Source organism: Budorcas taxicolor, chromosome 9, assembly GCF_023091745.1.
Source record: "Budorcas taxicolor isolate Tak-1 chromosome 9, Takin1.1, whole genome shotgun sequence".
In the NCBI taxonomy this organism is placed as follows: domain Eukaryota; kingdom Metazoa; phylum Chordata; class Mammalia; order Artiodactyla; family Bovidae; genus Budorcas; species Budorcas taxicolor.
Window position 1 is genome coordinate 25,445,073 of NC_068918.1, and position 18,183 is coordinate 25,463,255.

At 38.1% G+C, this 18,183-nt stretch overlaps 2 protein-coding genes across 2 annotated transcripts in view; one reads left to right on the forward strand and one right to left on the reverse strand.

Annotated features, from left to right (window-relative positions):
• Positions 1 to 334: 334 nt before the first annotated feature.
• Positions 335 to 10,854, forward strand: FAM162B (family with sequence similarity 162 member B). Its single transcript, XM_052646049.1, has 4 exons — positions 335 to 506; positions 643 to 754; positions 3,075 to 3,183; positions 10,756 to 10,854. Exons 1-4 carry the CDS (start codon positions 335 to 337, stop codon positions 10,852 to 10,854), a joined length of 492 nt encoding a protein of 163 aa, XP_052502009.1.
• Positions 10,855 to 16,357: 5,503 nt separating this feature from the next.
• Positions 16,358 to 18,183, reverse strand: part of KPNA5 (karyopherin subunit alpha 5) — a 46,509-nt gene continuing 44,683 nt past the window's right edge. The window contains exon 14 of the mRNA XM_052645715.1: positions 16,358 to 16,545. Coding sequence (XP_052501675.1) covers positions 16,358 to 16,545 — 188 coding nt within the window. The remainder of the gene's footprint in view (positions 16,546 to 18,183) is intronic.

Here is an 18,183-nt window from a genome sequence, read left to right on the forward strand (position 1 = left end):
TCATTCTCTTAAGCGCCGAACAGTGAAATTTAAAAATACATATATATGTGATGGAAACACGTTTCTATTCAATACCAAGAATTGCCTTTAAAAGGCATGGAGCTGTTCGGGAGGAAAGTCTTCCGCGGCGCTCCAGGGGACCGACAGCCCCAGGGTCAAGACGCCCGATCGGGGGGTCGCAGGCTGGGGGCGGGGACCCGGAGCCCAGGGTGCGCACGTCAGACTCCAGCTGCGCATCCGGGGCTCCCCTGGGAGCGGCGCGGGGCGGGGCGGCAGGGGTCCCGGGAGCTCCGGCCCTGGCTGGGCTGAGGGCGCCGGACCAGAGCTCAGCAGCATGCTGGCCACGGTCGGGAGCCTCCTGCGCCTCCGCCTAGGGCGCATCCCCTGCTGCGCCCCGGGAGCGCCCCCAGATGTCGAGAGGCGGCCGGTCGCGTCTCTCTGGCCCCGGGGTCACCCCCAGTACTCCAGTGGCGGGAGCCCCGGCCGCTCGGAGCCCCCAGGTTCTGGTGAGCAGGGGCTGGGAACGACCCGGGAGGGACGGGTCCGTGGAGCGCTGAGGCTGGAGGATGGAGGCGTGAGTGCGCCCCGATCACTGGGCCGTCGGTCTCTCTGTCACTCTGTATGTCCCTGTCGCTTTCGCAGCCGAGAAGGTCCATAGGGTCCCCGCTGAGCACAAGCCGTCGCAATTCGACAAGAGAATCCTGCTGTGGACCGGGCGTTTCAAAGCGATGGAGGATATCCCGCCTCGGATTCCGTAAGTGTGCCGGGCCGGGTTGAGGGCCCCCTGGAGGGTCCGCCCCAGGCCTGGAAGGCTCGGGGTCCACCCACTTCCCGACCTGGGCGCACAGAGGTCGGGAGAGGTGTGCAGAGCCACACGGGTCTTCATAGTACTACTTACCACTCTAAAGGAATTACTCACGCGCCCCTAGTGCGGTTAAATGCCAAGCTCCTTTACTGGACTGTGAGAGACAAGCTAAGCTTATGGGGAGACTGTTGAAGTCGGGTGAAAAAAAATCCCGAAGTTCAGTGGGTACTTCCACGGTCACTCAGATATCCGCCCCTGGCAAGCTCCGGGCCGGGAGGCAGTGGAGCCCTTAAGCCAAACAAAAACCAAGGTCCTCGCATACGCCCGGCTGGCTGAGAGGCGGAGGGGCCCTGGCCTGGGCTGGGGAGGGGTGGAGTTGCGGCTCCCTGATCCACCCAAGGAAGGATCATGACTCGCGGGGTGGCCGGAGAGTCTCTGGGAAGAAGCCACATCCATGTGACCTCCTCTTCTGGGGCGGGAGATGCCTGGTGTACGCGGTTCTGCAGCCCTCTGAGCGCGGGTTTTCTGGGACTAGGAGCCAGGGCGCATCTGTGTCTCTGGCCTCCTCATCCCATACCCAAGACAGACGCTCGCTTGATAAAACCTAAGCTGACAACTTCAACACCAGGGTAAATGTAATCTTTTACGAAAACAAAAATAAAGTAAACGTCACCCGTAAAAAACATTTTTTACAGCTTCAGTTTATGCAAAGCCCAGAAATCTTCCCAGCACCTTACAAGGGAGTGGTTAAAAGGGGAAGGAAGGAAACTAAAGATAAAGCCAATCTACCACTTTTTAAACTGATCTCAAAAAAGAAGTGAGACTAGAACTATAAAATCAAATAAGTATTTCAGATGTTCAAGTATTATTTTATATGATGTGATCAATGCCTGTTAGAATAGATGATGGAAACTCGGTCTACAGCTTGTTCTGTGCATATTGTGCACACTTTTTATTGATTGTTAATTTATTAGTCATCAAAAGCATTTCAAATGGGAAAAATACGGTGGAAAATGTTCAGTAATGAATTCTCAAGCATTTTTATCCCTTTCTTGGATTAAATGATTTAATGAGGAATGGACATGGAATTTGAACTCTGTTTTCAGCACTTATTCACCATGGAGATCTTTTTTTTTAATATTATAAAACAAATTTTGTTTTCCTTGAGATCTATAATTTAGCTCAGAGCAGAAATTAGCCCCAGAAAAGCTTAAAAAGACCATCCTCAGTGTTTTTGGATTTTGGATTTTAGGGCTATATGAGAGTAATCAAAAATGTAAAGAACCTGCATTATTGTAAATTAACGCATGTCTAGAGATTCTAGACCTAATATTATAGCAATATAGCTGTATATGTGAAGAGACCCATTTTACAGAAATAATTCTTCCCCAGGATCACAGTCAAAGAAATATCGTAAAAAAGGAGAAATTCTGTTAAATTAACTTTGAGCAAGGTGCCTAGGAAAAGTATTGTAGTTTTGGGTTGGAGACATGAAAGTATTTGAATATTTTTTATTATTTTCTATAATTTTCAAATCATTGCTATTTAGGAGAGATATGCCTCCTAAGCTAACTGTTAGATTTACAATGTAAACAGCTTTCACTTTTATGCTTTTAATGGACATATAATTAACAAGTGACCTACAATTTTTGTACCATACACTAACGATATTTAATAATGACTGTACTTTTCCCTTTCTTTTTAGTGTTAAACTAATTTGGTATAGCAGTTCAAAGACAGATGGATGGGTAAAAAAGATCAGATCTTTCAGGTTCCATCTGGAACAAAAATCAACAAGTGTAATCTAATAATGTACTAATATTCACCTGTTTGCAACTAATATCTTAAAACTTATATTAATCTGGCTAAAACCTGAGGAAAACAGGCTAGATATTGGTTTTCTGTGTTCTTTCAACTAGTGGAAAGTTAAAGATATATTTTTTAAGAGGAATTGCTTTTTTTTATGTTACTGCATTCTATTGAAAAGACATAGATAAGAAAAAATACTGCTGAATACTTTCTCAGAAATCATTCTTTACTTATATCTATTTATAAGCTGCCACTTCATATTACTGCAGCAATATAAATAATAAATATCTGTTAATTTGAAATTAGTAAGATAATGTACTAGAATGTGTAAGGCTTTCACATCTGCCAGTTGCATTCAGGGAAATTTTTGGAATATTTATGTAAAAAATCATTGTCTGTTATGCCAGTCAGGAAATCATATTGCTTTAATGTAATTAATAGAATACACATCTTGGTTTAGGCCAGAAATGATAGATGCTGCAAGAAACAAAGCTCGGGTGAAAGCTTGTTACATAATGATTGGACTCACAATCATTGCCTGCTTTGCAGTGATAGCATCAGCCAAAAGGGTGAGTACCACTTTAAAGTAAAAACAGACTTGTGAATTTTAAGAAGGATTATGAGCTTTGTTCTCATTTGGGGGATTATTGCTAGTTTTCCAATATAAGAACAGTCTCATCTCAGACAGCTTGACCCATCCTCACTTATCAGTTGTACTGAAAACAACACTTTCATGGAAATTTGAGTCAACAAATTAACTATCTGGACAGAAGGGACAGAAGCTTGTTTCCATTTATAAGACAAAGAAAAATGAGAAATTACAGTTTATAACCTGGTTAAAATAGGCGAAGGAAGAACTTTTTTGTATGAAAGTTATCCAAACTACACCCTTCCTTAAATCATGAACTGTTTAGCTATGGCATCAGTTCAGTTCAGTGGCTCAGTCATGTCCGACTCTTTGCAACCCCATGAACCGCAGCACGCCAGGCTTCCCTGTCCATCACCAACTCCTGGAGTGTACACTCATGACCATCGAGTCGGTGATGCCATCCAATCATCTCATCCTCTGTCGTTCCATTCTCCTCCCACCTTCAATCTTTCCCAACATCAGGGTCTTTTCCAATGAGTCAGTCCTTCGCATCAGGTGGCCAAAGTATTGGCATTTCAGCTTCAGCATCAGTCCTTCCAATGAATATTCAGGATTGATCTCCTTTAGGATGGACTGGTTGGATCTCCTTGCAGTCCAAGGGACTCTCAACAGTCTTCTCCAACACCACAGTTCAAAAGCATCAATTCTTTGGCACTCAGCTTTCTTTACAGTCCAACTCTCACATCCATACATGACTACTGGAAAAACCATAGCCTTGAGACTATGTAAAAGATATTGCAATAAACTAGGCAACAGATGGTTATCTCAGACAAGGGTGATATCAGGAGAGACAATGTGGAGTGGTCCAACTGGGATATATTTTTAAACAGAGCCAATAGGATTGCTGGTGTATAATGACTTACTTATGAGTAGCTGGGAAGATAATAAAATAGTACCTGAGTGAGAGTGTTTCAGATGCAGTGGTTAGGGAAGCTCACTCTGAGAAGAATGAGAATAAGTCATCAGGGTAAGGCCAAGAGAATGAGGAAAGCCTATAGAGAGTAAAGTGTCTGGTGTATTAAAAACAAAACAAAACAAAACACACAGAACTAATGTGGCTGAAGTATAAAGGGAAGACAGTTTGAAACATGAAGGGTCCAGGCAGTATTGGAATCCAGTCTGTCATTTAGGAGCTAGAGAATCACCAACTGGATAGGCAGGTTACTAAGTAGGTTAAAAACTAGAGATGACTGAATTTCTTTATTTTTATGTGTAAGTGTTCATCCCAATAAACATTTACTAAAATTTCCATTTGATAAGAATAATTTCAAAGGCTAAGTTATTTGCCAAGCCAACAGAAAGAAACAGATATGTATAAGGACTTCCCTGATGGTCCAGTGGTTAAGACCATGTTTCCACTGCAGGGGCAAGGCTTCCATCCCTGGTCTGAGAACTAAGATCCCCACATGCCACGTGGCATGGCCAAAATAAAAGAATAGATATATAGGTAACATCAGGGCTTCCTAGATGGCACTAGTGATAAAGAACCCGCATGACAGTGCAGGAGACATAAGACACATATAGGAAACAGGAGACACGGGTTCAATCCTTGGGTCGAGATCATCCCCTAGAAGAGGGCATGGTAACCCACTCCAGTATTCTTTCCTGGAGAATCCCGGGGACAGAGCTGCCTGGCAGGCTACAGTCCATAGCATCACAGAGAGTCAAAGATGCTTGGTTGGTTCCAGGCAAACTATTCTGTGTGATGAGGCTACCAAAATCCAGTTCCATCCCTGGCTGTGTTACTAAAACACAATTCCAAAACAAAGAAGTTATAATTACACTCTAATGGGCTCAGTTGTAGGTGCCACCATGAAGAAGGACACTGATAAACTGGAGTGTGTCCAGAGGAGAGTTCAACACAGAGGAAAGTTGTTAGGGATGGAGAAAATCAGACTAGAGAAAAGATGATGCACAGAGATATCAATATTTGTGGGGCTGCATTTCATGGTAAAAACTAATCAGCAGATGCAAGAATTGGGGAAAAGCAAGAAGCAAAATTAGAGAGTTATTACCTCATAATTTCCCTTCAGAAAATACATATTAGAGATGGCAAGGAAAAGGGCTCATATACAGGACACAGGCAAACTAGACTCCGTGGTCATCACTTCAAAATTTTGCACTTCTAAATATTTCATGATTCTATGCCACAGACATCCTGGAATGTGAAGTCAGGTGGGCCTTAGAAAGCATCACTACGAACAAAGTTAGTGGAGGTGATAAAATTCCAGTTGAGCTATTTCAAATCCTGAAAGATGATGCTGGGAAAGTGCTGCATTCAATATGTCAGCAAATTTGGAAAACTCAGCAGTGGCCACAGGACTGGAAAGGGTCAGTTTTCATTCCAATCCCAAAGAAAGGCAACGCCAAAGATGCTCACAGTACATACAATTGCACTCATCTCACACACTAGTAAAGTGATGCTCAAAATTCTCCAAGCCAGGCTTCAGCAATATGTGAACTGTGAACTTCAGATGTTCAGGTTGGTTCTCGAAAAGGCAGAGGAACCAGAGATCAAATTGCCGACATCCGCTGGATCATGGAAAAACCAAGACAGTGCCAGAAAAACATCTATTTCTGTTTTATGTCTATAAAGAAGCCTTTGACTGTGTGGATCACAATAAACTGTGAAAAATTCTGAAAGAGATGGGAATACCAGACCACCTCTTGAGAAACCTATATGCAGGTCAGGAAGCAACAGTTAGAACTGGACATGGAACAACAGACTGGTTCCAAATGGGAAAAGGAGTACGTCAGGGCTGCATATTGTCACCCTGCTTATTTAACTTACATGCAGAGTACATCAGGAGAAAGCTGGGCTGGAGGAAGCAAAAGCTGGAGTCAAGATTGCCAGGAGAAATATCAATAAACTCAGATATGCAGATGACACCACCCTTATGGCAGAAAGTGAAGAGGAACTAAAGAGCCTCTTGATGAAAGTGAAAGAAGAGAGTGAAAAAGTTGGCTTAAAGCTCAACATTCAGAAAACTAAGATCATGGCATCCGGTCCCATCACTTCATGGCAAATAGTTGGGGAATCAGTGGAAACAGTGGCTGACTTTATTTTTCTGGGCTCCAGAATCACTGTGGATGGTGATTGCAGCCATGAAATTAAAAGATGCTTACTCCTTGAAAGAAAAGTTATGACCAAACTAGATAGCATATTAAAAAGCAGAGACATTACTTTGTCAACAAAGGTCCGTCTGGTCAGTTCAGTTCAGTTCAGTTGCTCAGTTGTGTCTGACTCTTTGCGACCCCATGAACCGCAGCACGCCAGGCCTCCCTGTCCATCACCAACTCCTGGAGTCCACCCAAGCCCATGAGTTGGTGGTGCCATCCAACCGTCTCATCCTCTGTCGTCCCCTTCTCCTCCTGCCCTCAATCTTTCCCAGCATCAGGATCTTTTCAAATGAGTCAGCTCTTCTCATCAAGTGGCCAAAGTATTGGAGTTTCAGCTTTAGCATCAGTCCTTCCAATGAACACCCAGGGCTGATCTCTTTTAGAATGGACTGGTTGGATCTCCTTGCAGTCCAAGGAACTCTCAAGTCTTCTCCAGCACCACAGTTCAAAAGCATCAATTCTTCAGTGCTCAGCTGTCTTCACAGTCCAACTCTCACATCCATACATGGCTACTGGAAAAACCATAGCCTTGACTAGACAGACCTTTGTTGCAAAGTAATGTCTCTGCTTTTTAAAAATATGCTGTCTAGGTGGGTCATAACTTTTCTTCCAAGAAGCAAGCGTCTTTTAATTTCATGGCTGCAATCACCATCCACAGTGATTTTGGAGCCCAGAAAAATAAAGTCAGCCACTGTTTCCACTGATTCTTCATCTATTTGCCATGAAGTGATGGGACCAGATGTCATGGATTTTAGTTTTCTGAATGTTGAGCTTTAAGCCAACTTTTTCACTCTCTTCTTTCACTTTCATCAAGAGGCTCTTTAGTTCCTCTTCACTTTCTGCCATAAGGGTGGTGTCATCTGCATATCTGAGGTTATTGATATTTCTCCTGGCAATCTTGATTCTAGCTTGTGCTTCTTCCAGCCCAGCATTTCTCATGATGTACTCTGCATGTAAGTTAAATAAGCAGGGTGACAATATGCAGCCCTGACGTACTCCTTTTCCCATTTGGAACCAGTCGGTTGTTCCATGTCCAGTTCTAACTGTTGCTTCCTGACCTGCATATAGGTTTCTCAAGAGGTGGTCTGGTATTCCTATCTCTTTCAGAATTTTCCAGTTTATTGTGATCCACATTGTCAAAGGCTTCGTTATAGTCAATAAAGCAGAAATAGATGTTTTTCTGGAACTCTCTTACTTTTTTGATGATCCAGTGGATGTTGGCAATTTGATCTTTGGTTCCTGTGCTTTCTCGAAAACCAACTTGAACTTCTGGAAGTTCACAGTTCATGTATTGCTAAAGCCTGGCTTGGAGAATTTTGAGCATCACTTTACTAGTGTGTGAGATGAGTGCAGTTGTATGGTAGTGTGAGCATCTTTGGTGTTGCCTTTCTTTGGGATTGGAATGAAAACTGACCTTTTCCGGTCCTGTGGCCACTGCTGAGTTTTCAAAATTTGCTAGCATATTGAGTGCAGCACTTTCACAGCATCATCTTTCAGGATTTCAAACAGCTCAACAGGAATTCCATCACCTCCACTAACTTTGTTCGTAGTGCTGCTTTCTAAGGCCCACTTGACTTCACATTCCAGGATGTCTGGCTCTAGGTAAGTGATCACACCATCGTGATTATCTGGGTTGTGAAGATCTTTTTTGTACAGTTCTTCTATGTATTCTTGCCACCTCTTCTTAATATCTTCTGCTTCTGTTAGGTCCCTGCCATTTCTGTCCTTTATTGAGCCCATCTTTGCATGAAATGTTCCCTTGGTATCTCTAATTTTCTTGAACAGACCTCTAGTCTTTCCCATTCTATTGTTTTCTTCTGTTTCTTTGCATTGATCACTGAGGAAGGCTTTCTTATCTCTCCTTGCTATGCTTTGGAACTCTGCATTCAAATGGGTATATCTTTCCTTTTCTCCTTTGCTTTTCACTTCCCTTCTTTTCACAGCTATTTGTAAAGCCTCCTCAGACAGCCATTTTGCTTTTTTGCATTTCTTTTCCATGGGGATGGTCTTGATTCCTGTTTCCTGTACAATGTCATGAACATCCATCCATAGTTCATCAGGCACTCTATCAGATCTAGTCCCTTAAATCTATTTCTTACTTCCACTGTATAGTCATAAGGGATTTGATTTAGGTCATACCTGAATGGTCTAGTGGTTTTCTCCACTTGCTTCAGTTTCAATCTGAATTTGGCAATAAGGAGTTCATGATCTGAGCCACAGTCAGTTCCCAGTCTTGTTTTTGCTGACTGTATAGAGCTTCTCCATCTTTGGCTGCAAAGAATATAATCAGTCTGATTTTGGTGTTGACCATCTGGTGATGTCCATGTGTAGAGTCTTCTCTTGTGTTGTTGAAGAGGGTGTTTGCTATGACCAGTGCGTTCTCTTGGCAGAACTCTATTAGCCTTTGCCTTGCTTCATTCTGTACTCCAAGGCCAAACTTGCCTATTACTCCAGGTGTTTCTTGACTTCGTACTTTTGCATTCTAGTCCCCTATACTGAAAAGGACATCTTTTTTTGGGTTTTAGTTCTAGAAGGTCTTGTAAGTCTTCTTAGAACTGTTCAACTTCAGCTTCTTCAGCGTTATTGGTCGGGGCATAGACTTGGATTACTGTGATATATAATGATTTGCCTTGGAAATGAACAAAGATCATTCTGTCGTTTTTGAGACTGCATCCAAGTACTGCATTTTGGACTCTTTTGTTGACCATGATGGCTACTCCATTTCTTCTAAGGGATTCCTAAGCTATGGTTTTTCCAGTAGTCACGTATGGATGTGAGTTGGACTATAAAGAAAGCTGAGCTCCAAAGAATTGATGCTTTTGAACTGTGGTGTTGGAGAGGACTCTTGAGAGTCTCCTGGACTGCAAGGAGATTCAACCAGTCCATCCTAAAGGAGATCAGTCCTGGGTGTTCATTGGAAGGTCTGATGTTGAAGCTGAAACTCCAATACTTTGGACACCTGATGCGAAGAGCTGACTCGTTTGAAAAGACCCTGATGCCTGGAAAGATTGAGGGCAGGAGGAGGATGGCATCACCAACTCAATGGTTTGAGTTGGGTAGGCTCTCTGAGTTGGTGATGGACAGGGAGACCTGGCATGCTGCGGTTCATGGGTTGCAAAGAGTCGGACACAACTGAGCAACTGAACTGAACTGTATCCATCTTCTTTCTCTCCAATCACCTGTCACTTTGAATAATTAATATGTTACCTTATCTAAGATGCTGTCAGATAGAGATGGAGAAATGGTTAGCAATTTGAGATGTGTTCGGAAAGGTAAAAAGGATAGACCTTTATGGTAAGTTCAGTGTGGGAAGAGAAAACAAAATGGAAGAATGACATCAAAAAAGCCTGGATTTCTGCCTTTAGAATGTAAGATGGATGGTGTTGCCATTCCCCATGTGTACAGCTGGGGAAAGAACTGGTAGGCCTGACAGACAAAATATATCAAGTCCTCTATTTTGGATATGTTAAGTGTGATATGCATAACAGACTTCCATCAATATCTATTAGATTTTTTTTTTTTTCCTGCAAAGTACTTTGTATGTTCTTCAGTCTGAGGGACCTATAGCTTTGCTCACTTCTGAAAAAGTGTAAGCTGTTATTACTTCAAATATGACCTCTCCCCTCATTCTAATAACTCACCTGGTGGGAATATGTGTTGGAATTTCTAATTTATTATCCATGTCTCTTAACGTCTCTATTTTTTTGTACTTATATCTCTGTGCTGCATTTAGATTATTTCCTCTGATCCGTTTTGTAGCTAGAGTTCTTTCCTCCTGATCACAATGCTAATTATCTTCTCTTTTTACAAGTAATTTTTTCTCCCCCAGGTAAATGCTTAGTGTTCTTGCCAGTTATCAAGCTGGTAAGAGCTTTAGTCATTTCACAGGAATACCTCAGCTCCATGCCCATGATCTAAATCCTGAACTTGCCTATTGGTATAGCGATTCAACTTCTAGCCCACAGCTGTTAAAGCCATTATTTCCCCCTAATAAAGCCATTTCTGTCTATCCTGGCTTTTGTCCTTCTCATTCCCCATCAACTTATGCCTTTTGCATTCTTTTTGTAAAAGGTACCTGAGGATTTCCCTTTCTTGATTTTGAGTTTAACTATTTGAAAGTGATTTATTTTTTGTCCAACAACTATATCTTTGCGTGCCAAGAGGAGGTGGGGGCAGATTTCTGATACAGCGGTACTGTTGTCTAGAAGTCTAATAACTTAGGCAGATTTTTTCTGTATCAAAGTATCGTTTTTCTTAAATGCTACATGTGATTGATGCTTTGTTATTTTTCTTCTTTCATGGAGTCTGCTATGTATCTCTAAAATACAAATTTTTCCAGAGCGTCAAAATGCTTTGCCTTTTGCTTCTGCAGGCTGCAGAACGACATGAATCTTTAACAAGTTGGAACCTGGCAAAGAAGGCAAAATGGCGTGAAGAAGCAGCGCTGGCTGCACAGGCCAAGGCTAAATGATATTCTAACTGACAAAGTGTTCATCGGAATATCATCACTATTACCAGCAACAATAAATGATAGGTAAAAGAGAATATTTAACAAAGTACTTGTCAAGGCTTTATTTTGGTAACAAGAATGGCAAAATCTTTTTTTATTTCTACTTTTAGTAAATTTTTGCTGAAGTATAACATACATTTAGAAAGTGCACAAAAGTGTACACAGTTTGATAGAATTTTAGTGAACACTCCTGTATAACTGTTCAGGTCAAGACGTAAAACATCTCCTTTCTGCCTTATTTCTGCCCTCAGTCATTACCACACAGACAAAAAAAGATGTTGTTTTATCACCGTAGACTAGTTTTGCTTGTTTTAACTTTATATACACAGAATTATATAATATACACTTGTGTAAATTCTTATACTCAGTATTATACTGTGAGATTCATCAACAGACTGTGAGTAGCAAGAAGTCATTCATTTTCATTGTTATAGTATTCCAGTTTATCTGGTTATTTGGTCCAGTTTTTAGCCACTAGAGATAATGCTAAAATGAGCATCCTGGGGACTTCCTTGGCGGTGCAGTAGTTGAGACTCTGCACTTCCACCACACGGGGCACAGGATTCATCCCTGGTTGGGAAACTAAGATCCCACATGCCTCGGGAACAAAAGTAAAACAAACTTCCCCTACCACACATCACGATGTAGTCACAAAACAGAACAGTGAACAGCAAAGAGAATGAACAAACCACACATACATGCATCAACATGAATCTCAAAAAATGTTAACACTGAGCCAAAACCCAAAACTCCCAGATATAGAAAATATATGTAAACTTCCAGTTTACACATTTAGAAAACAGATAAGTGAGGCTATATTTCTTAGGGATATATACACACAAGATGAAACAATGAAGAAAAGCACAAGGATTATTAATAAAATCCAGAGTAATAGTTACAAGGGACTGATAATAATTAAATTGGATGGTGAATACACAGGAGTTTTATTATTCAACTGTCTTCTTACACATTATTCTTTTTGTGTATTTTATAATAAAACAATTTAGAAGGTGGAATGCTCAGAAAATAATGATTCAAGTTAAACCCCTAAAATTTTGCCATACTCTTTTAGACAACAGTTTAAAAAAACAACCATGACTGAAAGGGAACAAGAGGGATCCCTCAAAAGTAAAGCTGTCTGAAGTTTAGAACTCCCAATTTTTAAATAACAGGTACTTTTGAGCATTACACATTAAATTCCCCAAATTGCCTACTGCTTCCAAATTTAAATGTTTATGCAAAAGCTAGGTGGGCTGCCGTCTATGGGGTCGCACAGAGTCAGACACGACTGAAGTGACTTAGCAGTAGCAGCAGTGAGCATTTTAAGCTTTTTACTTGGTGGGGTTGCTCCCAATCAACATTTTAGTTCTGGTGGTGCTGTACAGCAATGCTTGCAAGTGCAACTATTTGATTGAATCGCTAGTCTATGTCTGACGCAGGATACAGCATGCTTGGGGCTGGTGCATGGGGATGACCCACAGAGATGTTATAGGGAGGGAGGTGGGAGGGGGGTTCATGTTTGGGAACACATGTAAGAATTAAAGATTTTAAAATTAAAAAAAAAAAATCAAAAAAAAAAAAAGAATGGAAAATTGAAATGTTAAAGTGACTAATAATGATATGATGTATGTGTCTCTTAAAATTGCAGATGGCTTTATTGAGAGCAAGAAACCCTAAAAATAACTGACATAACTACTTTTACTACTCTATGATTAACAAAGTTTCAAATACTGAAGGAAATGAGGCCAGATGAAGCAAAAACAAAAAAAATGGTAGTAGAATAAGAAAATAAAAACACTAAACTAGGGGCGGAGGCTAAGCTTGGCTACTGTGTGATTTTGTGTTTCAGAGCACACTAAGAAAGTTTAAATCAGATATTCCCTTCTATTTCCATATATTAGGTTTAAAACTCTAAGCCTTAAATAAATTCAGTGTATTGCATTAAAATAATAGAAAAGGAAAAATAATCTCAGCTGAAACATGTGAATGTCCCATTAATTGCCAAGGCATGAGATACAAACATAAATTAGATACATCCTCCATTATAGTTGAATATATAAGGTCTAAAATAAACGCAACATACTACTTTATCAGATAGTCCTACTAACGAAATCTTACTGGTTTTAGAAAGGGGATGGAATTTTAATCGAGGGCATCTATTTTTGCTCCGTTAGGAATACACAATCGTAAGTGAGAACAAATGAAACAGACATGCTTATATAAATGCAACTGTAAAATAGCATTTTATTGTTTTTAATATAGTGCTGTAACATTTCATAATATTGCATATTACTCAAATGTTGACTTTTTTTAGTCGAGAACATCTTCCCCATCCCACTTCCCAATCAGAACTTAAAGACACATTATCCTTCTAGAGCTCTATCATATGGGCTCCTAATATGTTACATTCTGTGAAACAGTAATGCTATGAACTAAAATGAATAAAGGTTAACAATTACTTTGATTTCACAGTTTCACAAAGCAGCTGAATTTAGAACAGCAACAAAAATCCACTAAGACTTTGTATTGTAATTACTTTTTCCATAATGCTCCTTCTTAAGAGAAGAAAAAATATGAAGGCAAAGGTAATGTTTTGTCCAACAAAAGTCCTTTATCAACAAATCAATCTTTATCCGCATATAGGTTTTACAGTTACCGAATGATATGCTGTTTCTGTGCCAGCAGATTTTACTACACTTTTTTTGTTTTTATTTTTTGCTTTCCTGTTCTAGTGCTACCAATAAGTGAACAAAATGACACTAAAAATTAAGTTCTAGAAACAGTTTTCAAAATAAAACTGATAGTAAAAACACCCGGGTCATTGAGTCAAGTACTTACAAATATAAAACAAGTAAGCATAATTGCATAGATTAGCTAGGAAAAATTCAAATTCAGACAAAACTAAAACACCAAATTTAATTAAACGTAAAGGACTCTTTCAAGTATTTTTTTTTATTTCTGCATTAATGTTGCATGCATTGCCCTTTAGAACATGTTTTCTTTTCTTTTTTTTGGCACAGTTTCTCTCGGATTTAAATATAATAAAGCTTAGGAAAGCAAGTTGAAAAAAGAAAAAAATTTCCCACAAGGGCCAGGGAAGATTAAGGAAAATACATTTTGGAGCATTTAAAATAGCACATTTGAAAAGAGTAGTCATATTAAGAAAAAATTTAGAAACAAGTATTTGCTAGTATTGGTTCAATAAAGTTATTACCATACTAATAGCTGGTCCTAACAATTACATATTGCCCCTTGCACTTAAATCTAATCAAATCAATTATCCTAGTAACAGATCCAATGAGTTAAATATAATTTTTGTATATAAATGCCTAAAATATGGTCAAATTCTATACTTAGAGGTATAATGCTTGCTTTACTGGGAAAAATTTAAAATTAAAGGCCATTCTATTATTTCCATTATTTTTCCTTCTGTAAGAACTGTTTTGTTTGAAAAACGTGGCTTAGAGATTTATTAATATAAATCTCCTAAACTGACTACAGGGTCCTCAAAATAAAAGCAGGCACAGCTGGTTAGTTTATGAATTATGCTGCATTATCAAGTTCAATTGATTAGAAAGAGTGGAATACCCTGTCACCTGATACTTATACTATCAGCATCACAAAAAAGTGTTGATCTGATAAATTCACCATCAGTTTGGTAATCTTTAATATAACTACCCTGTTCTTTTGAATATACACATACTGAACTTCATAACTTCTACTACAATAAAAAGGGCACAGATACAATACTCTACTGAACAATATAAAAGAGGTTTGGCAGATGCAGTCAGCGTTATGGACACCATTTAAACCTGTACTCTATAGCCTGTAGGTTTTAAGTGTCTTGCCAAAAGCTTAGTTTCATGATATATAATTTTACAAAGTGTCATACTGTTTAAAAGTACTTCTGTATACATTTTCTTCTTGTTAACATGCCTCTGATTCCCAGCAGAAACATTATAAATGATACCATAAATGAAATCTTTCTTTACAGAATAGACTATGAGTCATATCAAAAATGCTTTTAGTTTCTATCTTAAAACAGCAATAAACTAATTTTTAAATAAGTATTTTAGATATATAACTGGAAATGTAAATAGCCTGTATGTAACTATAAATGAAAAGACTGAGTTCAACAGTACCATATCTGCTTAGAAAACTACCGAGTATAGTACCGTGAAAAAAAACACATAAGACACATGCATATATATGGATCTATAAATAAATATATATATATATAATTTTCTATTGAAACTTTCTTAAGTTTCACAATATGAAGAGGTTTTTGCTGTTAATACATAAACACTTACATTATATTAACCAATCTGATACAAATGTAATCTAATACAATGGTACATTGATAAGCAGCAGTATGACCCTTTGAGTATTACCAAAGGGGAAAAAAATCCTAATATAGGTTTCAACCAATTAAAGAAGCCTTAGTAATTTTCATTAGTATCATCCTTTTGTGTCCAAACATTACGTACATTTAATAAAATTTAATACATAACAAGGTGATTTCTTCAGGACAATTTTGCCATTCAAGTACCTAAGTTCATTATTACACAGAAAGTGAAACTTCTCAATTACTGCTCTGAAAAATCAGAGAAAGGAATACAGTATTATTTTTGCTATGCAGCACTACTTTAGATTCATAATGGCATCTCTATCATGATGCTCTCTAAAATGAGCAGTGAAAAAATAAAAAAACACTATTTCAAAAATGTTAGCATATTTGGTCAAAATATAAAATATAGCATTTATATGTTAAAAACACAAATATTTAAATGTTGTGTAATTATTTTAATGTGTTCAATATGAAGAACAGCTTCTCTCTTCACAATTGCTACATTTTAATTATCAGTACAATATTTTTCCTATATTTTATAAGTAACTTTTACAGGTTTTGTCCAACCTTTTTTTTTTTGCAAAGTATAACCTAGAGCACAGTGATTTATAATTTCTGGTAACATCTATCTTTACATTCTAATTTAGCCTCTTCTCTATTTCACGCTTCTGAAGCTTTTTTGTTTTGTTTTTGCTTTGAGAGGTAGATTTAGTAGAGAACGGGAATGTCCAACACTGCCAAAATGCAATTATCAACAGCTGTACTGTTAATGTGCAGTTTCCAAGAGCGCTAGAAAAATTCAGAACCATTATTGTCATACTTTACCAAAATTCTCCTTCTCAGGCTTAAATTATTAAATAATGTATTTACCTGTTCTCAGATAGACACAAAAAAAGATAAAACAATGAAAGATATATATACAGGCAGGCCAACATAACAACAAAACTATAATAAAAGGTTGCATATGAATGGAAACTTTTGCTTTGCTTTCTAAAAGTGCATCTTCTTTGTTTTTTTGTTCTACACAAAAACACATCAAATATTCCTACTGACAATGCAAGAAAGGGGAGATATGTAAAGCTACCCTTCTTAGCCATTAATTTACCTCCTACCAAGTTAAAGTTGGAACCCTTCCATTGGTGCTTCCTGCTGCTGAAATACAAACTGTTGCTGATTTTCATCCACTTGAGGTACAATACTGGGGTCATCATCTTCTACACCAAAGTAATGTTCAATCAGATCAAAAGCCTTTTGGTAAATTTCCTGATTTTCATGGCTTTGCAGAAATTCAATTTTATCTAGACCTATTATATAAAGCATATATATAAAATCAAAGTTATTACTCAGATTTCAACATATATTTAAATCAAAATAATGAATCAATAGATCACCAGTCCACTGTCAATGGAACTGTTATTTTTAATCTAATTTTAAAAATTAAAACATAATTTTTAAAGGTTGTATTCCATTTACAGTTATTACAAAACATTGGCTATATTCCCTCTGTTGTACAATACATCCTTGAGCCTATCTTACCCAATAATTTGCACTCCACCCCCACTGGTTGCACTGGTAACCACTAGTTTATATGAGTCTACTTCTCTTTTGTTATAGTCACTAGTTTGTAGCATTTTTTAGATTACACATTTCAGTGATTCTGTAGCTTTTATCTGATTTTTGCATATAATGATAGTCAATACTTATGCTTTATAGTTCACAAATAAAAATATTGGGCAATAAGGTATGAAGAGTAAGCATAGGCTGGGCAGTAGAAAGATCATAGAATCCACCTTTCTAGTTGTATGATTTTTCCCAAATAAGTTTGATTCCTCTGTACTTCAGTTTCTGAGTTTTAAAATGACAGTTTTAGATCATGTAAACTCCACAAGTTGTTTCCAGGGTAATCATGTTAAATAAAAAGCACAAAAAGGGAAAGCAACAAAACAACAACAACAACAAAAAAACCCTAAAATTAATGAGCAAACTAACAATAAGTTCTCTCACAGAATAAGCCAAAGTGTATCAATAAGGAATAAATGAATACTATTTGTAAATCCAATACAGTTTATAAGTGAAACTTAAAAAACCCATTTTCATAGTGTAAGGAGAATCTACGGTGTTTTATTTTACTGCTCACAAGAAAATAATCCACATGTAAGTCTGGATGATGCTAAAAGTATTTTTCACTTAATTATAGATAAACCTCTTCAATTTGTTGCAGGATATAAATATATCAAGTAATCATATCTATATATACTCATAGAATAGCTTAAACTCTAGTATAACTTGGGGCCAAAATAATGATTGTAGCAGGAAATATTCTTAAATCAGCGATTAATATCTTTCGTTTATATGATGTCTTAACCAGTGACATTATGTAATTTGAAATAAAGGCAAAGTGGTCTCCCAGGTGTGGCTGAATGGATATAATAGGACTTAAGACAGAAAGTGAATATTTAATGGAAATACACTGAGAGGAAAAAGAACTGACTTAAGATTCATGCCTCATCTGGAAATAAATTCCATGGTGTTGGTTACAGTTGTTTGAATTCTGGATCTGATGCCAAACACAAAGGACAAAAAAGTAAAAATAAACAAGTGGGACCACATTAAACTAAAAATCTTCTGCACAGCAAAGGAAAAGATCAGCAATATGAAAAGATAACCTAGGAAATGAGAGAAAGTATTTGTGAATCATATACCTAGTAGGGGGTTAATATTTAAAATATATAAAGAACTCATATAACTCAATACCCCAAAACCAAACTATCTGATTAAAAAATGGGCAGACAATCTGAATGAACATTTTTTCAAGGGAGATACACAGATGCCCAATAGGTATATGACAAGATGCTCAACATTATTAATCATTAGGGAAATGGAAATGAAAACCACAATAAGATTTCACCTTACACCTGTTAGAATGACCACTGTCAAAAAGA

Excerpts from the sequence above, each read along its gene's own strand:
- FAM162B (XM_052646049.1), top strand. The coding sequence starts at position 335 with ATGCTGGCCACGGTCGGGAGCCTCCTGCGCCTCCGCCTAGGGCGCATC. Across the intron at positions 507-642 it reads CTCGGAGCCCCCAGGTTCTG|CCGAGAAGGTCCATAGGGTC; the intron begins GTGAGCAGGGGC and ends TCGCTTTCGCAG. Across the intron at positions 3,184-10,755 it reads TGATAGCATCAGCCAAAAGG|GCTGCAGAACGACATGAATC; the intron begins GTGAGTACCACT and ends TTGCTTCTGCAG.